Source organism: Manihot esculenta, chromosome 2 (assembly GCF_001659605.2).
Source record: "Manihot esculenta cultivar AM560-2 chromosome 2, M.esculenta_v8, whole genome shotgun sequence".
NCBI lineage: Eukaryota > Viridiplantae > Streptophyta > Magnoliopsida > Malpighiales > Euphorbiaceae > Manihot > Manihot esculenta.
In genome coordinates, this window is record NC_035162.2 from 4,033,480 (window position 1) to 4,054,697 (window position 21,218).

At 34.1% G+C, this 21,218-nt stretch overlaps 4 protein-coding genes across 5 annotated transcripts; all 4 read right to left on the reverse strand.

Annotated features, from left to right (window-relative positions):
- Positions 1-281: 281 nt before the first annotated feature.
- LOC110602850 lies at positions 282-4,228 on the reverse strand. Of its 2 annotated transcripts, XM_021740435.2 has the most exons (7): positions 3,928-4,228; positions 3,725-3,819; positions 2,648-2,765; positions 2,405-2,523; positions 1,409-1,595; positions 1,117-1,260; positions 282-812 (listed from the first exon to the last, which is right to left on the reverse strand). In XM_021740435.2, the coding sequence occupies exons 1-7, from the start codon at positions 4,189-4,191 to the stop codon at positions 522-524; spliced, it is 1,218 nt and encodes a 405-aa protein (XP_021596127.2). In that variant the 5' UTR covers positions 4,192-4,228; the 3' UTR covers positions 282-521. The 2 variants fall into 2 exon arrangements, with proteins under 2 accessions (XP_021596127.2, XP_043809913.1); XM_043953978.1 differs by lacking the exon at positions 1,117-1,260.
- A 760-nt stretch (positions 4,229-4,988) lies between these two features.
- Positions 4,989-6,206, reverse strand: LOC110610148 (lamin-like protein). Its single transcript, XM_021750021.2, has 2 exons — positions 5,815-6,206; positions 4,989-5,488 (listed from the first exon to the last, which is right to left on the reverse strand). The coding sequence occupies exons 1-2, from the start codon at positions 5,993-5,995 to the stop codon at positions 5,148-5,150; spliced, it is 522 nt and encodes a 173-aa protein (XP_021605713.1). The 5' UTR covers positions 5,996-6,206; the 3' UTR covers positions 4,989-5,147.
- Positions 6,207-9,950: 3,744 nt separating this feature from the next.
- LOC110608622 (lamin-like protein) lies at positions 9,951-11,975 on the reverse strand. The gene is made up of 2 exons (XM_021747890.2): positions 11,383-11,975; positions 9,951-10,596 (listed from the first exon to the last, which is right to left on the reverse strand). Exons 1-2 carry the CDS (start codon positions 11,579-11,581, stop codon positions 10,250-10,252), a joined length of 546 nt encoding a protein of 181 aa, XP_021603582.1. The 5' UTR covers positions 11,582-11,975; the 3' UTR covers positions 9,951-10,249.
- Positions 11,976-14,071: 2,096 nt separating this feature from the next.
- LOC110609576 (chorismate mutase 1, chloroplastic) lies at positions 14,072-20,497 on the reverse strand. The gene is made up of 6 exons (XM_043953979.1): positions 20,188-20,497; positions 18,705-18,927; positions 18,530-18,613; positions 17,055-17,198; positions 14,686-14,778; positions 14,072-14,589 (listed from the first exon to the last, which is right to left on the reverse strand). Exons 1-6 carry the CDS (start codon positions 20,367-20,369, stop codon positions 14,353-14,355), a joined length of 963 nt encoding a protein of 320 aa, XP_043809914.1. The 5' UTR covers positions 20,370-20,497; the 3' UTR covers positions 14,072-14,352.
- Between the last annotated feature and the right edge of the window lie 721 nt (positions 20,498-21,218).

Below are 21,218 nucleotides of genomic sequence, written 5' to 3' on the forward strand. Positions count from 1 at the left end.
GCGGCTTCAATTGAGAATTTTAAATAAATATGGAGTGACGACTAGGATTACGTCATATTCATATGCCCCTCTTACCAAATGGCTGAAACAGAAATTTGAGATTACGTCCACCATCAAAACTGAATTATATTCTACAATTACGTCCATGCAAATGTCACATTTGACAGCATTTCCTTTGTATATCCAATTAATTAAAAGGGTTCAATTTCAATGCAATATCATGTGATTTTGATTATTCATAATTACTTCTTTTTTACATGTCAAATGTTAAGGCTGTGAACTGTTGATTAAAGAAATAAATTCATTCAACAAGATATTGGTTCCATCAGCACAGCATGAACCTGATCAGTATAGATCATGATCTCTGGTTTTTCTTTGCTCTATTCTGTATTTAAAGAAAATCATGAAATGACCATGCAGCTACGCTGCTGCAAGTAATTTTAAACACCAATTTGGCACAGAAACATGAACTTCTAATTAAACCTAAAAAGTGCTTTCACAATGAAGCAGAAAGAGGGAACTCACAGTTTAGTTTCAGAAAAATAAGTTGATGAGACAGCCAAGCCTTCTACATCGTAAGTTCTAACCAGTCTTTGTCTCTTGCCAGGAGCCTCAAGCCAACAAAACTCTAGATGGAATGACTTGGATTCTGCAACACTTTTTGCAATGTCAGTAGGACATCCCATGTACATGCCTCCAGGTAATAATGTTATCTGATATCCTCCATCAAAGGTAATCAAGTTGTCGGCTATGTTACCCGTCCAGTGCACATTAGTTGTAACATCACGTTGATCAGATGTTGAAGTAATATCCTGACAAGTTTTGTTCATAAGAAAGAGATTAAAATTCCACTCATAAATTAGTCACAACTAATATATAAAGCATGTAACTCCAAAATAAACCACTTTATATGTGCATCATGGATACGATTTTTTAGCTAATAAAAATATGTTTCATCACCTGTAGCTAGTACAATATTTACAAATTTACATCAGATTCTTGCTAAGGTTTCGACAGAATCAATCACATTATTATACAGATATCCTCTAAAACTATCCAGTTCCAATCCCTTTCATTCTCAACTTCCTTCTCAATGAGACAATTGAGAAACACTACCTGGATCAGCTGACCCATATCATCCATTTCAAGCAGAGCTACTGTATCAGCTTCAGCAATTGTTGATCCATAAACACCACTGCGTTTGGTTATAGAATGGCCTTTCCATCGACCAAGAAATGGTAGGATCCTATTTGCATCACGCTGCAATCGATACAAGTAACCAAGTGACCATACCATATATATATAGAAATTTGATTACTGCAACTTCAAATTATTCAGTTATCAAAAATAAAATAAAATAAAATAAACTCAGCATGTGTAAATCATTTATAACCAGTAAAGGACTCACAGTGATACTGTCAAGTGAAGGATGAGATAGGACCCCATCTCCTCTGTCCTCAAGGAAGATAAGGAGCATTTCTAAAACGCCTTTTGGATCCATGATATGAAAAGCTCTTGCTCGCCTATCTTTCTCTTGTGAATATAGGCAGTTCTCACATACAATAGAAGGCAGCCGAGAAGGAAGCTTAAGATTCCTACATAGTTAAAAAATGCAATAAACAACTAATCACATGGAAATACAAATAGTTAAATGTATTTTGTGAATTACATTGCATCAGGAAATAAGAGAAAGCTCAACTATATATTAAGTATTATTTGTATAAGATCTAGGTCATAGAGTTCATAAATAACTAGAGGACCTAGTTACACAAGATTGTCCAGACCAAGCTGAGTCCGCATAACTACCACACGAGGATGAGAATAATTATTTGGAAAATAATAAACGCTATTCAATTCAACCCTCCCCTTAGTGAGCAAAGCTGAAATGACTACTAGAATTAGACATAAATTGCCAGCTAGTTTATTCACTAGGGCAATAGGTTGGAAGCTCTGGATAACATACATGTATATGAAAAAAGAGCTATGTGGTGTTAATGTCAGCAACAGCATCTAATTTCTCTGGATCAAATAGAAGTCAATGGCAGAATCAAGTCTAGCAGAATTATATCGTTCTTCTTTATTTTGTAGGTCAAAGTCACCTCCAGAATCCAGTGTGCACAAATTTCCCAGCAGACCAGAGCCTGCTACCATAGCGAGTGACGCAATCATGCAGGCCACCTGCCCTTGTGACACCTCTAGATGTTAGTAGCCCATTTCCAAAGGTTCATCCCACCTCAATTGCTATAATAGAACAATGCATGGGACCAAAATTTTCTATGCCATTCCCCACCAATTTTAATTCGCTTGGTCTGATAAATGTTGAATTAGCTCTGCTCATGACCGGAAAAACTAAGTTACCATCTTTTACACAATTGGAAAGCCTGTCAAGGATTGAAGCATTCACCTAGGTGATTCTTCTCCAGTGTCATCTTCCCCGAGAACTCCTTGCCTTAACACAGTTTCTAACATGCCAGCTGTTTGGTACCTTAGGGCAAAAGCCCTCTCATCGGGGAAAAAGACAATCTGTAGACTAATCATTATGGATAATTCAATAGGAAACACAGAATCTAATATATAAATTGTTTCCTTACTTGATAAATATATATAAGGGAAAACTGCAATGACTTGGAAGTGTTAGACATCTCACCTGTTGATATTTATCCACAGTGAACATGTTGGTTTCCTTTATTTTATATTCTGCCCATTCTGGCTCCTCATCATATCCAGAGATTGAAGTGCTTGTTGGTGGTTGTTTTATATATAGCCTACAAAGTACAATAGAATTAGAAGCATAAAGAGTGTAACAACACGAGACATGTACTTTAAACGAAGAATATGTATATATGTATATATATATAACCACTAATTTGCATCACTTGCCTGTTAATATAATTAAACGAAATCATAAACTATGTCAAAGGTTCATAGCTAGATGTGTGCCTTAAATTGCACAATAATAATGCTCCGCAAACTAAATGTAACCAAGAACCAAAACTCCAAATCTCAAAGCCAAAACTCTTTGTCTTTGTACTTTTTGTGCCACTGGTTTGTAAACACTCTGTTACAACATTTTCACAAGACAAAACAGCTTTTCTTTCTTTCTTTCTTTCTTTCTTTAGTAATTTCGTCTTCATAACCAACACTTCAAGACGTACCTATTTGACAGCTAAACATACATATGCACGGTATTGTCTATGTGTGGCATCTTTTGGCTAAGGGTTTTGCATCCCTTCATGCAAGTAACTGCTGAATACAGTTAATCTTCTTGATTTTGATTGATTTCATTTGACCAAAGTCAATAAATATAAGGAATTGGGTTGAGCCACATGGGTGTTAAATTTCTTCAGTAAAAAATGCTGAGAATATAGAATTGAAGAGAAGATAGAAATGACTCCAGGAAGAACATAGCAACTGTGTATTAGCTCCAGCAATGGTGTCTAAGCAATAACATACATACTGTTCTTTGAAGCTCTCACATTATAAAATGTACTGCAAAGATAAAGAGGCATGCTCAACAAACTAACATGTTTCTCATCGTGATTAAACTTTCCTTGCGGAAAAAAGAAATTATTCAATTAACCCACTGAGATTTGGTGCAACAAGCCAATCATAGAAGGCCGCGATGCTTGATTTCCCATACCCGTTTGCTTCCCTTAAAATACCCTTTCATTAGTTACCCTATTCTACTTTCACATTATACTCTAATACACAACGAAACACTTACGTTTGAATGAGACTAATGAGTTCATCTTCTCCATAACTGCTAACGGAAAGCCTCGTGCTCACTTTTTGCATCAATTTCCCACTGGCATCAAATTGCTGCAAAATACAAAATACAAAATACATGCAATGGGATTGAAAAAGCAAAATGAATAACAGCATACAAATTTCGGTATGGAAGTTTTGAAGCTAGTGAAACTAACATACGTGGAAAGAGCCGTGCCATTTGCCTATATTGAGGTCGAAGAAGCGGTGAAGATTATCGACGGACATGGGCAGAGAGTTCGTTTTGGGGTCATCTTGGACACCTGCCGTGGTGGCGGAGGAAGGTGAGTCAGTGGGCCGGGTTTTGCAGGGCCGAGCTGTGGAAATGGAACGAGGAAAATGGACTTGTGTTAGGGATTTCGGCGTGAGAAACGACGTTGGTTTGGACAGTGAAGGAAATGAGAGCGAGTGGCAAATAGAAGCCATGGAAGGATAGAGCTGCGAGTATTAGAGGCTTAAGGCATCTTATATCATCGCGAGATTTTCTTTTTAAAATTAAATTTACAAATATTTTAAAATATCAATTAAAAACTGTAAAATATTTGAAAATTTTACTAATCCTCGTATTTCAAAATTAAGTTCCAAATTATTACTACTGGTAAAACTCAGCAGCAAAATTTAAATTTCTAAATATTATTAATTCAATATATCAAAATAGAAAAATAGTAATATTCATAGTCCAAACTTTCTTTGCTTTCTAGAGTCTAGATTGAGAAAGATAAATGATATTGTTTCATAATTGATAATTATTAAATTTTAATAATCAATGTTGTCAAATTCAACTTGAATGTTTCATATTCCTAAATTTTAATTAGGTTTGGATTATGATAATATAATGTTTGAATTGGACTAAAAATCATATTTAGGAATGAAGTAAAGTATAGATTTATATATATATACATAAGGAAAGTATTGAATGTTTTGACCAAATAGGTTTACGTAAGAATGCTGCGTTCCATTTCCAAAATGAAAATATAGTAAATAGATAATAGTGTATTTTTAAAATTTAAAAAGAGTGTTTTATTTTTTTAGTGGATATATCATATATAAATTTAAATTAATTAACTAATAAATTTTAAAAATAATGAGAAATTTTAAATTCTATTCTTCAATTTTACAATTTAAAAAAAATTTCAAGAATAATTTAAATAAAAAACATTATTTCTTCTTAAATAGATAATTTATCTTTGTTTAATATTTAGTCTAATTATAACAATCACACACAATCCCAACATCACAAACTATTAATTCTAAAAAGAAAACTATCACAATAACTACCTACAAGGGGAAGAAACTATTTGTCTTTAAACGATAAATAAAACCTCTTTCAAAAAGAAGGCCAAAACCAAAAGAAAAAGTGAAAGAAAAAAAAAAAAAAAAGATTAATTGAAGAAACTGGACCAGACTAAAGCAACATAAAAAGCAGTGGAGAGAATCGTCTTCATCAGGGTAGTTGTAGTTGAGGACAAAGAGCTGCCACTTTTGGCCGGAGTCGGAGACGGAGCTGGGGTGGGTGGAATTTGTTCGACATAGATGGCAACTTTCATTCCACCCCAGCAATAGCCTCCGCTGCTAAGGAAGTAATATGGCCTTGGCTCGGTGAGTTGAACCACATCTCGCCCACCGCGGGTAATGTTATTTATGAAGCCTTGATCATTGCAGCTATCGTAGCTTGTTTTGTTAACCTCCAGCACATTGAAGTAATGCTTGTCGAACACAAAGTCTTCATCATCACCCACATTTTGAGGAACACAAAAAATAAAATGTTAGTTAATAAAGGAATAAAAAGTAATAGATAAAAGAGAATGGAAAAGAGTAGTTTGGTTGAATAAATTTTCAAAAGTCTAGATAATAAATTAGTTAAAATTTTAAATCAAATAAACGATAATTCCAATTTCAATTACAGAAAACAAAGATTTTCTGAAAACCTAATCTAACAAACAGCAACATATAATCAACAATTTGGAAGGAAAAATTGCACAATTAATTTTATACGATGACAAAAAAAAGAACAACTCAACCAGGCAAGAGAGAGAGAGAGAGACATACAGAGCCAATCACCCACATAGAAATGCTCATCCCGTTGATTCAACCATTCAGTGTAGTTATAGTTAGGGATCCAGCCTCTTGCGCCCACCTTGTGCAGCTTGCATTCTGCACCGTCCATGCCAATCATCACTACTACTATTATCATTAATCCTACAATTCCCTTTCTCGCTAAATCCCCCATTCTCCTCTTTCTCTTTCAATCTCTCTCAAATCTGAATATAAATGTATGCTGTAGAAATCAAATGAGGTTCTAGCTATATATTTGTGGTGGGTGTATTTGCCTTTTAACAGTTGTAAAAATGAGAAGGCATCATTTTTGGTAAGTGGAGCTGGCGTTCAGATGCTCTAGTTGTGCACTTTGGCAGTAACATATACTGGCAGACTGGCTGCGTGCTTGGCTTTCTTGTGCTGCTTTTGACCCATGGGTGTATGTGCAAAGCAATCTCAATTAACACTAATCCATCTGTTATACAATTTTTAAAAATAAACCTTGTTTCTGAAAATGTAAATATATTATGGGTATTGAAATTAGATTTCTGCAATGTAAATAAGGAAGAAAAAAAAATCAATTATGAAATTGTATGTGGAGGAACGGCAATAAATGGTAGAAAAAATTATTGCTTTAATTGGTTAAAATGGGTGATATGGCAAAATCCAATTGAGTTTCTGTGTGCCTGAATCGATGAAATCGGTTGAGGAATAGTTCAAAGCAGTTACACAAAAGAAAGTAGCTAACAGTGTGTAACGTCTCTGTTTGCAGGGTTGGTTCTGTTTGGCTTCTCAGAAAATAACAAAAGCCAGCTAAAATAATACTCCTTGCACGTTACATTTTACAATTTTTATGGGTTTTCTTTAATAAAATAATTGAAATTTTTTATTTATATTTTAACACAATTTTACATCTAAATTATTTGTTATATAAAATTCATACTCATTGAAATAGGATTATGTATAATTATAATATTAAAAAATCATTTTTATTTTTTATTTTATTATTATTTTATTATTATTTTATTTCATATGTTATATTATTATTAAATTATTGTATATATCGATTGAATTATAATCATATATTTGGTATAAGGCTTCCTTTTGGAGCAGTCTAAGGGTAATGTGGGCGCCTATTAACCAGTGTGGGGAATGCTGGTTGTGGTGGGCTTGTACGTGCTCCTGAGGGTTCGAGAAGGGATGATTCTGGCATGGGCCTTGGAGTACCGGTGTGTCAATACATGCTAATTGAATAATAAAAACTCATCCTTTATGTGTTTGTATATTTTAATATAAAATTTTTAAATCTATTATCCTAAAATTTTCAATTAGTTATAATTTTAAATAACTTTTAAAATCAACGTCAATAATTTAATTTTAATATTAATTTTTATTTTCATATATATCCTTATTATTTTTAAGTAATTTAAAACTAATATGTGAAAAAATAAATTCATTTAAAAGATAATTTAAATAAATTATTATAATTTTTTTAAAATTAAGTATATTAATTATTTTTATTGATTTACATATTTTATAAGAAGGTGATCGTAATATCCATTTTTTTCATATTTCTGCAATCAACCACCATCAATATAATTGTGTTGATGTCTCCAAATATTTTTTAAATCGTTTTCAAACATCCTCTAGTGCTTGAATAAAACAGGAGGTTACTCTTCGTTCTTATATTAGAAATTTCTTTTGTTACCTATATACTGCTCATTCCTTGCCAGGATGTGATGAGGTCTTGCAGCTTGTTCCTTTCTTGGTCATTCCAGTTATCGATGATTTCTTAATAGCCCCTATCATATATGAGGAGATCCGCAAGGCTGTCTTTCAGTTAGGAGGTAATAAGACACCTGGTATAGACGACTTCTCTGTTCTGTTCTATAAGCATCATTGGCATATTGTGGGATCGTCCCTTTGTCATGTTGTGCATAGCTTTTATGAAATGGGGTTCTTTCTTCGCGAATTTAATGGAGCTAATATAGTTCTTATTCCGAAGTGTCGCCATCCTCTCAGTATTCATAAGTTTAAGCCTATCAGTTTGTACAATTTTATCTACAAGGTTATCTCACTAATAGAATGAAACCATGGATGCACTCACTTATTCCAGAAAGATCAAAATGTTTTTGTTTCTCGTGGGGCTATTCAAGATAATTTAGTTATTACTCATGAAGTTTTTCATTTTTTGAAGACATCTAGACGTCGAACACACTCAATAACTGTCAAGCTTGATATGTATAAGGCCTATGACCAAGTGAGTTGGAATTTTCTGCGATTAGTTCTTCTACAGATGGGCTTCTTTGTACATTAGGTACATATGATCATGCAATATATCTCTACTGTTAGTTTTTCTATCCTAATTAATGGTGTACACTCTCCTCCTTTTTGACCATCTTGCGGTATTCGGGATCCTTTATCTCCTTATCTCTTTCTATTTGTGTCTCAGACTCTTTCTTAGTTGTTGTCTTCGGCTAGCAATAGGCAATTTTTGTACGGTATCAAGTTAGCTCACACTACTCCAACGCTCACTAATATCTTGTTTGCTTATGATACTTTGTTATTTACCCAGGCTTCGCGGGCAGAAACTACTTTTATGCTTGATTTGTTGCAATCTTATACTGCAGCTTTTGGTTCGTCAATTAATTATCATAAATCGCATATTTTATTCAATAAGCGGACACCACTACAGTTGAGGGGAGAGATTCTTGCTATATTTTCTATGAATGAGATATATCCCTCTGATAAATATTATGCTCCTGGGACGCTCGCGTTAGAAATCCTTGGCTAATGTGGAAGATCACCTTAGGGCTAAAACGCAGTCGTGGAAGCAAAAATTATTATCAGACGCTGGTCAGGCTACAATGAGTCAATCGGTGTTAATTACTATACCTAATTACTCGATGTCCTTTTTTTTATATTCCAAGCAGTTTTCTGCCAAGCTTAATAGTTTGCTCTCTAGGTTTTGATTGGGTGGTGATGCAACCTCTTTGAAACTTAAATAAATTAGTTGGAATCGTTCCTGTGAATCAAAATTCTGCAGGGGTTTGGGATTTAAAGAATTTGGGAGTTTCAATCTGGCTTGCTTGGCAAAGCAATACTGGCGACTGGTTCATCATCCGACGACTGTACGGGCAATAGTGTTAAAAGCCTTATATTTTCTTTATGTATCTATAGGAGAGGTTGGATATAAGTGGAATAATTCTTGGGTTTGGCAGAGCCTATTGGCTGGATCCTAAAGATTTGAAGCTTTCAACTCTTTCCATATTTACACTTTGGTATATTTAGAAAGAGTATAACCATTGTATTTTCCATAAAGTTCCTCCTGATCCTATGCACGTTGTATTTTGTATCTTGTTTGATTTCTCATAATTACAGCTTAGTGGGATTTTTGCTAACCCTTCCTCGCGTTCTTCTCATATGTCAGCTACATACACGAATTTGATCACTCGTTCTCTAGATTGTGTTTTATTACGCTGTGATGTCTCGTGGAAGAATCAGTTTTCTCCTGCAGAGTTATAGATGTTATTATCACTGATCAGGCTGAACATGCTATTCATGGTATCGGTCCTAACAAGTAAAACTCGAACGATGTTAGATAGTATTAAATTGATTGTGTCTCTAGAGCTATCATCCCTCGTATGTGATACAGACTCTCATATTTTATATTCTATAGTCCAGTATCTCTAGAAATTCAAGCATTAGTGACATCTATTTTATAGGTGACATCTATTTTATAGGTCTGTTCCCATTTGTAACAGATCTCCTTTCGACATATTTTACGATATTTGAATATCAATTAAACTGTAATATTTGAATTTACTTCCTCCAGGCTGGATTTTGTACGAACTGTGTAATTTACAAATCTCTTTTGTAATTTTGCTACTTTATAGTAGCCTTGAAAATGCAATTTTTTTGCAGTTTGAACAAAAAAAGGCATTCGATAGCGACTTTCCAACAGAAGCTGCACATGCGTAATTGCTATCTAACCAAATTCATTGACCTCTCTTTGAATGATTCCTACAGCAAAAGAAGTAATGAGAGCATCCATTTTTAATTCCGAAATCAGCGGCTAATTCCTTACATAAAATCTGGTGATCTTGACCTGCCACGTGGCAGACGATTCTCATGCACTGTCCAAGACATTGAGAAGCAATTGGCACAATTTAAGTATTGAGTTCTCTGATAAATAAAAATGCAAGCAATCCTTAGTTTTTGATTTTACCAAAATTTCTAAGGATGCAGATTAAATTAATACCATACACTGCCTTAATCAAGACGACACTGTTTCAGGTCAAACTACCATAAAGAAAAACAACACCCCAAGAAAAAAGGAAAAATAAATGTGGAAGACAACTCAATTTCCCTTCACAAATTGGTTGAGGAAATGCCAAAGATTGTAAGGATCCTCATAAGAAAGCCATTTGAAAAAGAAAAATGCTAACTACCACATGAGGACAAATGCATCCCACAAAGCACCAATTGCAAGAACAGCTGGGAGAATATACTGGCCTCTCAGATAGAAACTTGGCGAAGGCGAGGCACTCTTCTCATTCAAGGGGGCAGCTGTGGGAGGGGGAGGTAGGTTTTCAACATGAACAGCTACCTTCATTCCACCAAAACAGAACCCTTTACCACTTATGAAGTAGTAGTTGCGAGTTACGTTCAGTGGAACCACATCTCTTCCGGCTCCCCTGGTCCAGTTGTGAAGAGGATGATCAGAGTTACATGACTCGTAATCTGTCTTGTTAACCTCTAGCACATTCATCTGGTTCCTGTCATACACAAAAACTGGGAAAAGTACACAGATGAGCTTTAAATTTCAAGAAATTCTTTAGCATTTACAAACAAAATTGTTAAGCTAAGTGGAGTTTTGCAGGTTCTTAAGTTTGGTGAAGTGAGTATAGGTTGGGGCCTAAGGATCTGCAAATTGTAGTAGAAGCTATACCATTCATCTAAAAGACTGAATTTCAAAATGGTGAAGTGAGGAAATTAGGCAATTTGACAATTCATTGGGTTAAACTTGGATCCTAAACCCAATCCAACCCTTTTGATTTCAAAGAAAAGGCATTGAACAGAATCACCAAAAAGTAACTAATAAATGGCTCAAACAGTAAAAGTAAGCACTTTTGTTAAGTAACGAGAACAGAAAATTCAAGAGAGTTCAATAAAGCACACAAGCTGTAGAAGCAAAAGGCATAATTTTAGATCTGAGTTGGTTAAGCAAAGCAATCAATAAACGCAAGAAAATCCATGCTTTATTCTAAGATGCATGCTTCTGCACTTCTCATTTAGCAACCATAGACATCTTCTCTACTTAGCTTTATTCTAGCCTGTGAGGAAATTCAAACTAGCAACTTAATCTAAGAAACAAAGGCCAACAGGAAGTTCATGATTTTCTGGCTTTTCAGCTCACCGCAAACACAACCCATTTGCAGATCCATTCCAATTAGGTCCGAGAGCAGCGCAAATGAGCTAAAATCAAATTAGCAGATAGTAGCAAAAGCTAGATAACAAGCACAGATCTGAAGCTAGTTACATTATGGAAGAGAAGAGGAGTAAAAATGGAAAACTTACAGAGCCAATCCCCATTGTAGAAATGCTTGTCCTTAGCCCAAATAGTGTAGTTCACATTAGGAGACCAGCCCATATTAGCTCCTACAGTCCATCTAGTTGCAGACACTTCCGGTACCACCACCACCAGTAGCATCACCACCATTGCCACCAGAGTCATGACCGGAGAGCCAAACCCACATCCTCTTCTCACTCCCTCCATCTCTTACCCCTCTCTCTCACGCTTCAAGACTTTATGCTTGTGGCAGCTATTGGGTTGGTTGATTTAAATAGAATATAGATCGCTGTTAGCTTATCGAGAAAAGGTTCCTCCTTTAGCCACTTCTATTCTAGGTTCTATCTTGATCTATATAAGGATTAGTTAATTTGAAAATGTTGGGTGGTTAAAGTAAGCAACCACGTTGGTTAACCATGGAGTCTAAGAGCGTTAGAAGGGACAAATAGAGGGAGAACCAGAGGAGTCGAGGCCTGAGATTGGGACAAGCTGTCGCTAATTTCGCTTTTAAACCTCACCCTGTGTCTTGTAATACTGACTACTGTGGTTTTCTTACACTTTTTGTCCCCTTCCTTTCCTTATTATTCCAGTCTGTTGCTGCATTTTATTTGGACTTTTAACATTTATGGTATTCGACAAAAGAAAAAAAAAAACCATTTATGGTATCACGAGAATAAATTATCTTTTCCAATTTTTTTTTTTGAGGTAATTCCTTTCTTTCCCTTTTGTTTTTTTTTGATATATTTCACCTTTTATTTTTCATATTTTGTTAAACAAGTTCATAAATAAATTTATTTTTTTTTTCTAAATATTTGGTTTTTCTAAACAAGTTCTCACTTGTTGAAAATATATTGGTCCACGCATTGAACAGTGAGAACTTGGAGAGTCAATCTCCTCATTCAAGGGGGCAGCTGTGGGAGTGGAAGGTGGGTTTTCAACAAGAACAGCTATCTTCATTCCACCAAAACAGAACCTTTTACCACTGATGAAATAGTAGTTTCGAGTTACATTCAATGGAACCACAGCTCCTCCGGCTCCCGTAGTCCAGCTGTGAAGAGGATGACCAGAGTTGCATGACTCCTAATCTGTCTTGTTCACCTCTAGCACATTCGTTCGGTGCCTATCATGCACAACAACTGGGAAGATTCCGAAATGAGCTCTAAGTTTGAGCCGTTACAAACAAAAATGACATTGCAAGGTCCTATAAATTCAGCTATGTTAAAGTGTTAAAACTGAATATTTGTAAGGGAACTGAATATGTCAAGGTCCTATACATTATGGAAGAGGAGAAGTTACAGGGCCAATCCCCATTGTAGAAATGCATGTCCTTAGCCCAGGTAGTGTAGTTTACATTAGGACCCCTGCCCATGTTACCTCCTACAGTCCATCTATTTGCGTACACTTCTGGGACCACCACCACCAATAACACCACTGCCATTGCCACAGGCCAGCCAAACCCACATCCTTTTCCTCACTCTATCCATCTCTTGCCCTTCTCTCTCTCTCTCTCTCTCTGCAGGCTATGCATTTGGCCTCTCATAGGTTGGTCTATTTATATAAAGTTTTTTTTTTTTTAAAACAAATCTGTTGCTTTATTAGAAGTTGTGATTGACAGTTTGATCAGAGATATCTAAATAAAAAGAAAAAGTTGTATTTTTTTGAATTAAACTCCCTCAAATAACAAATAACATGTGTACAACGCATTTCTTATATGAATTTACCTTAAACAATCACTATATTATTCTTTAGTTGAGTGCCAAAGGGTTTTCTATTCTCTCAGTTCCTACATGATATTGTATTAATCTATTTTTGTTATTTTAAATTATGATTCAAAAAAAAATTATTTCTCTAGTTATTGATAAATTTACTTAGCTAGATTGTAATTATTCTTTGACAATTTCCATAAATTGATTATAATTAGTCTTAATTACACAAGTTATAATTAATTGAAAGTATTTTTTCTTAAATATCAAATTTATGTTTCTTAATTATTATTTTAAATGGGATTACAGTTACACTCGAGCAGTCAAGAAATAGTATAATTGAATTTAATTCAAAATTATTAATTGGACTAAGCCGATTTTGGTTTTTAATCAGAATTTGAGAATTTAAAGGTTTGCAATATTTTCAAGATTTCCCTCGGTAAAAAAGGATGAAGCCTTTGTATGTAGCTTCTCAATAGAGAGCCACGATATAATCTTCTGAGGACCTGCAAAATAGGACATAAATGGTCAGAAATCCGAGGGTAAATAATCCAGTGAGATCCTCCAACATTACAATTGAGATGATAAAAATGAATAAGGGAAATATAAAGAGAATAAGAAGAGAGGAAGTCAAACTCCCTATAAATAGAAAAACTAGATAGCATATTCCTTAGCTGTTATAGGCATAAAAGTATATTAGGTTCATTCACAGTGGAGCCATTCTTTTCATTACTATTATTATTATTAGAGATTATATTCTACGAATCGATTCACTAAAAATCTAAAAATTAAAATTTTCTCAACAACTATTAATGACTATTTACTCTAGGTACAAGAATCGAACTCTCGAACTCTCAACCTCATGAGTGCTAAACCAGTCATTTCAACACTATCTGAGTGCTAAACCAGTCATTCCAACAATCATTGATAGTAAAGCCATTCTTTAAATTAATATTTTATATGTTATAAAAAAATAACATACATGAACACTTAATAGTTGAAGCTTCTCACAATGCACCTTATTTTCTTCATCAGAGTTGGTTTCTAATAATTTTTACATCTCAATCAGCTTTCGCATGTCTAATGACAAGGATAACATCATCCAGCGGCTATCCTTTGAACATTTCTGGGTATAATCACAAACAGCTATGGCAAAGTTCATCTGATAATTTTTAGATTTCTATCATCTTTCATTTGTCTAATGACAAGCACAGCATCATCCAGCTGCTATCCTTTGAACATTCTATGTATAACCATAAAAAGCTATGGCAAAGTTCAATCCAATCTTCTCAACAAATACATAACCTGAACTTCCTTTGTCAATGGCATGATCCAGTCCCTATATAAATCGGCAACCAAGCTTGGTTCTATTTTGCATACCGGGACACTTCCATTTTCCTCACAATATATTGTCACCTCTTGCCCGAAAGTCATAGCTTTCATCTCCACTCTCTTTTTTACTGCATCTTCAACTTTCTTGTTCGTCAGCAAATACATCAATCCATCTCTGTCCTGCAAATTTTAGAAATTCCATCAAGCCGAGCATACTATGGCAAATGACAAAATTATGGGACTATTCACAACAGTACCGACCGATGTTGGGTATACCTGCGCTTTAATGGCAGCTTCATATTCATCTGGGTTGGCCCGAAATTTGGCTTCGGCTACAAATTTTCCATAATGGATTCTTTTTGAGAGAGCCTGAAATCACAACAATGCATAAGCACTTAGCAATACAAATTGCAGCTATAAGATAGTACTGAATGATCCATGAACTGATGCAAGAATGCCACTTGAATAGATAGAGGGGGGAAGGGGGGGAGATGGTTTTAATGATTCAGTTAATGTTGTTAACTTCCAAAACCTTGAGGTGAGGCACAAAAAAGTTGGCCTAAAAATATAAAATTGAAAAAGGCAAAAAGAGGGGAGTTAGAAAGGGCATTACCAACCAAAGAATGTTCTCTCTCTCTCTCTTACGGTTATGATTATTTTAGATCCTTCCTATGATGTTCTGTAAATATTTCTCATATGCAGTATCTTAGATATATCTTCATTGACACGAGCACCTTCGCCTCACGCCTTGTGCCTATACTTTAGAGACCTAGTTGCTCAAGTCATACGGGCTTCAAATTTAGCAACTAAATAAATTGCAGCATTACAATACCATACTTCAACAGGCAATGGAATTTACATAAAAGCACAACAAATTCCAATCATATGCAATGTACTATGCAGAGCACAACAACAATCTGTATGCACTTAAATGAGGTGCATAATAAGCTATATCAATCGCCAATAAGAAAACACCACCAATAGACACCCAACAAATTATGGTGTTCTTTTGGGAGATCCAAATTCTTTAATGGATGCAATGCCAAGAGTGTAGCTGATGCGGTAAACCCACAGGTAAACCAGAGTTATAGTATCTAAGCCCATTCTGAGAAAGAACTAGACAAATTTTTGTTCTTATTTAAACATTCTAGGACTGGGAGAATTAAATAACAATTTTATTAATATTTGAGTAGAGCTAGTCATTTATACTATACATCTTTATAATGCAGATTTAACCTTTGTTGGCATATTTGGTTTTTGGTTGAACTAAAATATTTTGGGTAAGACCTAGGTTCTACATCAATAGCAGTTTATTGTTAACACTTTATATAAAAAATAACACCTCTGCACAGAAAATTATATAGCATGAACTTGAAGAAGACAGTAAAAACAGGTACATTGGGGCTTGCAATTTCAACAAATAGCCAAATGAGGACATGATCAACACTATATTCTTGTTTTCCATCCTCTCCCCCCCCCTCCCCCCAGTCTCTTTTTGGGAGTTCCATCATAGACTTCATATCTGTGAATCACAATAACGTCCAACTCCACTATAAAAGACATAAAAGAAAGATGGCGATGATAAATATGCTCAGAGAGATCCAAATTGGAAGATCTAAGCAGTAGTTGTTTTGATCCATGAGAGGTAAAGTTTAGAAAACTCAAAAACTAACTGAATTCATTGGCATTCTGAGCCATCTGAGTCTCAGTTGCCACCATAGCTGCTAATTATTTGCACCATGTAAATGACATTGCCTATTTGCAATTATAAGGATAACCTCCATGAGAAAAGAAGGTGCAATGACATTATACTGAAACAGAAAATATTAAAATAAAAATCCATTGCTAATAGAAAATTTTGACTGTATACTTTGAAAATATTCTCTTTTGGAAAAAAAAAAAAGAGAGAGGAATGAAGGGCTAAGAACCTATTTCTTAACCGATCAATGAAGACATTGTCATATTCCTCGGACCCATGTCCATGTGCTTCACAACATTCATCAGCAATTATCACAGCGATCAAGAGACAAGAAAAAAGATGTCAGATGTAAATACTTGCAAGTAGACCTGTTGGCATGCGACTTTGTCAGGCTTGGGCCAGCAATCTTATTATCATATTTACAGATATGCATAGGTACTTCACAATATTCATCAGCAATTATCATAGGGATCAAGAAAAAAACTAACAAAGATCTCTGATTGGGATCATGAAAGGACCAGAAATTATCCAGACATCCATTTTTATCAGGCATAAAATTGTCAGGCTTGGACCAGCACTCTCTGTTAGGCCCAGCCTGGTCCAAACCATTTATAGCCAGAAATATTAGAAGGATTGGATAAATTTTTACACACAGAAACGTACATATGTACATTAAAACATACGAATTTTTTGCCTCCCGGCAGCAGCAAGCTATGATAAAACATGTTTCACCGCCATGCATGATCTTTAACAGATATTATATGCCACAAATAACCGAAAGCATGAGAAGAGACTATCAAGGACTTGATTACAAACTTGAAATCTCATATATCATAAGGACAGAACATTTGCACCAAGTTTGTGATTATCACAGAACATACCACTGAAGGTGTTCAAACTAATCAATATTGGTCACACAGTGGCACATTTACTTAAAATGGATTACCTTCAGGCAGATTGTGTCACAGATAGCAGTTGATCCAATATTGCCATCATCTCCATCCTTGACCAATCTTGGAAGAAGATCTCTAAAGTACACGTCCCATACTTTCTTATTTATATTAATTGAATCAGCAATGGGATGTAATATCTGTTTGAAAAAAAAGAAACAAAATCAAAAGGGCAACTTTTGGATAATCCAAGGTTTTCAAAACACAGCCCGGTCATTGAACTGGTCAATACCAAGGTCAAATTGGGGTTTGACCAGTATACTGTTAAATAAATATTAATATATTATAAAATTAACAATCTCTTAAAAACAATAATAGTGCATTATTATAATTAGTTTTTTTAAATACTAGATTTTTGCATGTAACAATTTTTTTAAAAATATTTAGTTTGGAATTTTCAATAATATTATTTTATAATGAATAATATGTTTAATAAAACTTCATGACAATAAAATTTTTTATACTAATAAAAAATAAATTTCAATTTTAAATTTTGTAGAAAATTAAATAGAAAAATTTATATCCTTTCTATGGTACAAAACGTTAGAAAATAAAAATAATTAAATACTTGAAGTTATAACACAAATAAGATAAATTATTAGCACCATTAATTATTCAAATCACAAATTGATGAAATGGATACACCTTCACTTTTTTCTTTGCAATTGTCACATGTTAAAAGTTACTAACTACTTTATATTAATTTAATATAATTTAAGTTGATAAAGAAATAGCTTCAATATGTTATATATATATATATATATAGAAATAAAACTATGTCAAGTTCATACTGTAGTTCAAATGATAAGGACCTTAAAAATACATCATTTAGACCCAGAGTTCAAGTCCCATGCCAGCAAGCATTATTATCATAAATATTATTATTATTTTATGTAAGATGATTTATACAGTTTAAACCCAGTTCCAATTTTCAAATCCTTTGTTTTTTGTGAAGTGGACCTGTCACTGGTTCTTGGTTAAACAGATTCTACCAGGCAATATGGTTTGGTTTTTACAACCATGGATAAACCACATTCATGAATGAACAGTAATTTTATTAAAATCTATAGACTCGAGCATTTTATGCTACCAGCAAAACTATTGACTTATTGTTAAAAAGGTTGATCTGATCATGGTCATACTATTCTGTAACTACATTGCATTCATTGGAATTCATGACAGGCAAAAACAAGCAGAATTACCTCTAATATGCTCATATAATTAGGCGCAAATTAAGGAAATGTACTCCCTGAGTTATTCGTGCTGAAAACTTGGTCATATGCCAGCTAGAGTAATAGTTTTCTCAATGCTGTCAATCTTGTAGCTCCTTCTAGATTGAAAGAACTTACCAAAATATCACACACTATGTAGGATATTGCTAAGTGGAGATTGGAGCTTGGTCCATGAACTAAGAGAATTGCAACCTTGAGCAAAAACTACATTCAATGTTTTATTGCATCATATTTTGTACCTGTGGGTATTGCAGAGGTGGCAACAATGGCTCTGGCAAATCTAGGAAGAAAGGGTGTTCATCAGGGCTCTCGTACCTGCCAATCTACAGAGCAGTTACAATTTAAGAAAATCAGCAAGACAGCATCAACATGATACATTCTCTCTCTAGGAATTTAAGAAGAACAAGCATATGCCTGGGCATGAAGTCCTTCAGTTTTTTTGAGCATGTACTCTACTAAAGAGCCACGGAAGCCATCCATGGCAACAGCATTTGGATCATAGGTATCTGCATTATAACGGTACTGGGATCTCTCTAAAAGGCTATATATTATGCTATCCTCTTGTCGAATCAAAGAATGTCTAATACATTCAAGGGTCAAATTCTCACTCTCATCAACCCTTTTCTTCTTTTCCAACCTACAGAGAAAGAAAGAATACTTTCAAAACTAGGAATGTTACGACCAATTAGGAGTCAACTTGCCAAAAAGTTTCCATACTCTGTTACAACCGACACCATAAAATGGGTATATTTATTTGTTAATTTTATAAATTTATTACATATAAATTTTTTGATAGATTAGAAAATTAAAATTTTCATTCTACTCTTGAGGATAGTTAGGAAATGAAAACAAGTGAATTTCGATAATGAAATGGTACAAAACACGGATTAGACATAATTCGAACTAAATGCATTTTAAGTGGCACCATACCAAACAATGGAATTCATTTCAAATGAATTCTATTTAGAATTCAATTGAATTCTAAATAATTCTATATAATAGAATTGAACCAAACACTATGTAAATGATCACTTTATGCCTATTAAAGTGAAACTATATGCGCACAAATTATCCATAAAGCATGCTTTTCTATGCATGTGCAAATTTTCTTTTCTCCAAAATTTCAAAGCATGAACCATTAAGTCCAAATCCCACCTTGTTGCAGGAAAGCAAATCACCACAGTATATTATGAGCATGATATAAGACAATTCTTAAGTGTAAAGATCAAATATAACATATATGCATTCCCATGAAATAAACACCACCTTTTTTTAAGAAAACCTTCAGCTAACAAATATATATGTACCCTTGAGTCGAACTTCAGACCTGATTAGGAGGCTCAATTACGATCACTATACCACTCAGCAGCATAGAAGCTAAGTTTGTGAGGGTCCAATAATAGGCAAAATTCCAATCTGCTTTACCCCCGTAAAATAAGTGAAAAATAAAACGAAATCACGCGTGGGTATCACAATCATGCCAATAAAAAAGAACAATACCATGTTTCGGATGTTTCAGAGAGGGGGTCCGTTGAATCAAGGGGAAAAAAAGGAAAAAGGAATTATCATTCCTTAAGCAAACAAATTATAGTTGACCATTGAAATTCCAAATACCGTCCTTTTCATATCAATTATATATCATAGACACAGCCACAAAAAAATCATTGCACATAGAAAAATGGCATATCATAATGCGAAATTAGACCATATGACACCTTAACACTTCAAAACCCTTAACAAATTGCCAAAGTACGAAATACCCCATCTCAGAAAACATGAATAACATTCAAACAGAGATGAAAACATGGATATGAAAAAAAAAATGATTGCCATTAAGAGTTGCTAGGTGAATCATAAAAATTAAACAATTGAAGCAAAAGAGCGGTTATTCTCATACCCACTGGAAGACGCAAATATTCGTACAGATAGAATGCGTCTTGCATAGCTTAGCGGCGTTAATGTAGAAGGGTTCATCCTGGTTTTGGAAATGAAGCTGCAACTTGTCCCCAGAAACCTTGATAAGTGTGGGTGCGGAGATACCGGCGAGGAAGCTTTCAATTTCAATAGCTTTCCCTCCATTGCAGAGTCCGATAAAGAGCTTAAATGCAAGAAAAAGGCTACAGTCGAGAAAGAAAAGTGAGAGCTCTCTGGACACTGAAAGAGTAAAAAGCGTGAGAAAGAAAGCTCGGCGCTTCTGTGGGCTGCTGTGCTTAGGTGGCAAATGGGATAGATAAGACCGCCAGACAAGAGAAAGCTCTCTTCGACGATTCTGCGTTTTAGCCATTTCATTGTTAGCAAGTTGGTGGCTTGCTTGGTTGGATGCATTTATTTTTCTTAAAAGGAAAAAGAGAATGGTTGGTTCACTTTTAGGCATGAATTTCCATTTTTATTCAATTTTTTAAGATATAAATCTTTTTATTATTATTATTATTTTTATAAATTTAATTATAATTATTATATTTTAAATTCAAATAAATCTAATGTCAACAAGTATTTCCATATATTTTGTTTGGATATTTTAATGTTTGATTTAATCTTTCACAATCTACCTTTATTTTATTTAATAATTATTAATTTAATGAGGATGAGGATAGAGTACGATTTATTACAAAATTAATTTTATAAAAAAAGATATTAAATTAAATATTCAGATATATATTTATTATATAGATTTAATTAATTTTATATTGATTTAAATATAAATATTATATGAAGTCTAATTTATATTAAATCCACTCATAATTTATCAATGAATTGAAACGTATTTATGAAATTTCCATATACATATAATTTTTTATGCAATTGTGTAAACCGTCCAACCTTTTATAGTAATTTATCCAAAAATATTAAGTGATGGTCTATTCTCGGTTGTACTATCTACATATATAGAGAGACAATAGGTAATGAAACAAATATTTTATCAAATAC

Bases quoted from the DNA above. Each gene is read 5' to 3' on its own strand.
- LOC110602850 (XM_021740435.2), bottom strand. From the start codon at position 4,191: ATGGCTTCTATTTGCCACTCGCTCTCATTTCCTTCACTGTCCAAACCA. The intron at 3,820-3,927 runs GTATGTTAGTTT...TGTATTTTGCAG, and splicing joins AATGGCACGGCTCTTTCCAC to CAATTTGATGCCAGTGGGAA. The intron at 1,596-2,404 runs GTGAATGCTTCA...TTAACTATGTAG, and splicing joins ACTGGAGAAGAATCACCTAG to GAATCTTAAGCTTCCTTCTC.
- LOC110609576 (XM_043953979.1), bottom strand. From the start codon at position 20,369: ATGGAGGGAAAGCTATTGAAATTGAAAGCTTCCTCGCCGGTATCTCCG. The intron at 18,928-20,187 runs GTATGAGAATAA...CTTTCTCTGTAG, and splicing joins ATATTTGCGTCTTCCAGTGG to GTTGGAAAAGAAGAAAAGGG. The intron at 14,590-14,685 runs GTATACCCAACA...TAAAATTTGCAG, and splicing joins AAGCTGCCATTAAAGCGCAG to GACAGAGATGGATTGATGTA.
- LOC110610148 (XM_021750021.2), bottom strand. From the start codon at position 5,995: ATGGGGGATTTAGCGAGAAAGGGAATTGTAGGATTAATGATAATAGTA. The intron at 5,489-5,814 runs GTATGTCTCTCT...GTGATGATGAAG, and splicing joins CTATGTGGGTGATTGGCTCT to ACTTTGTGTTCGACAAGCAT.
- LOC110608622 (XM_021747890.2), bottom strand. From the start codon at position 11,581: ATGGAGGGAGTGAGAAGAGGATGTGGGTTTGGCTCTCCGGTCATGACT. The intron at 10,597-11,382 runs GTAAGTTTTCCA...TACTTTTCCCAG, and splicing joins CTACAATGGGGATTGGCTCT to TTTTTGTGTATGACAGGAAC.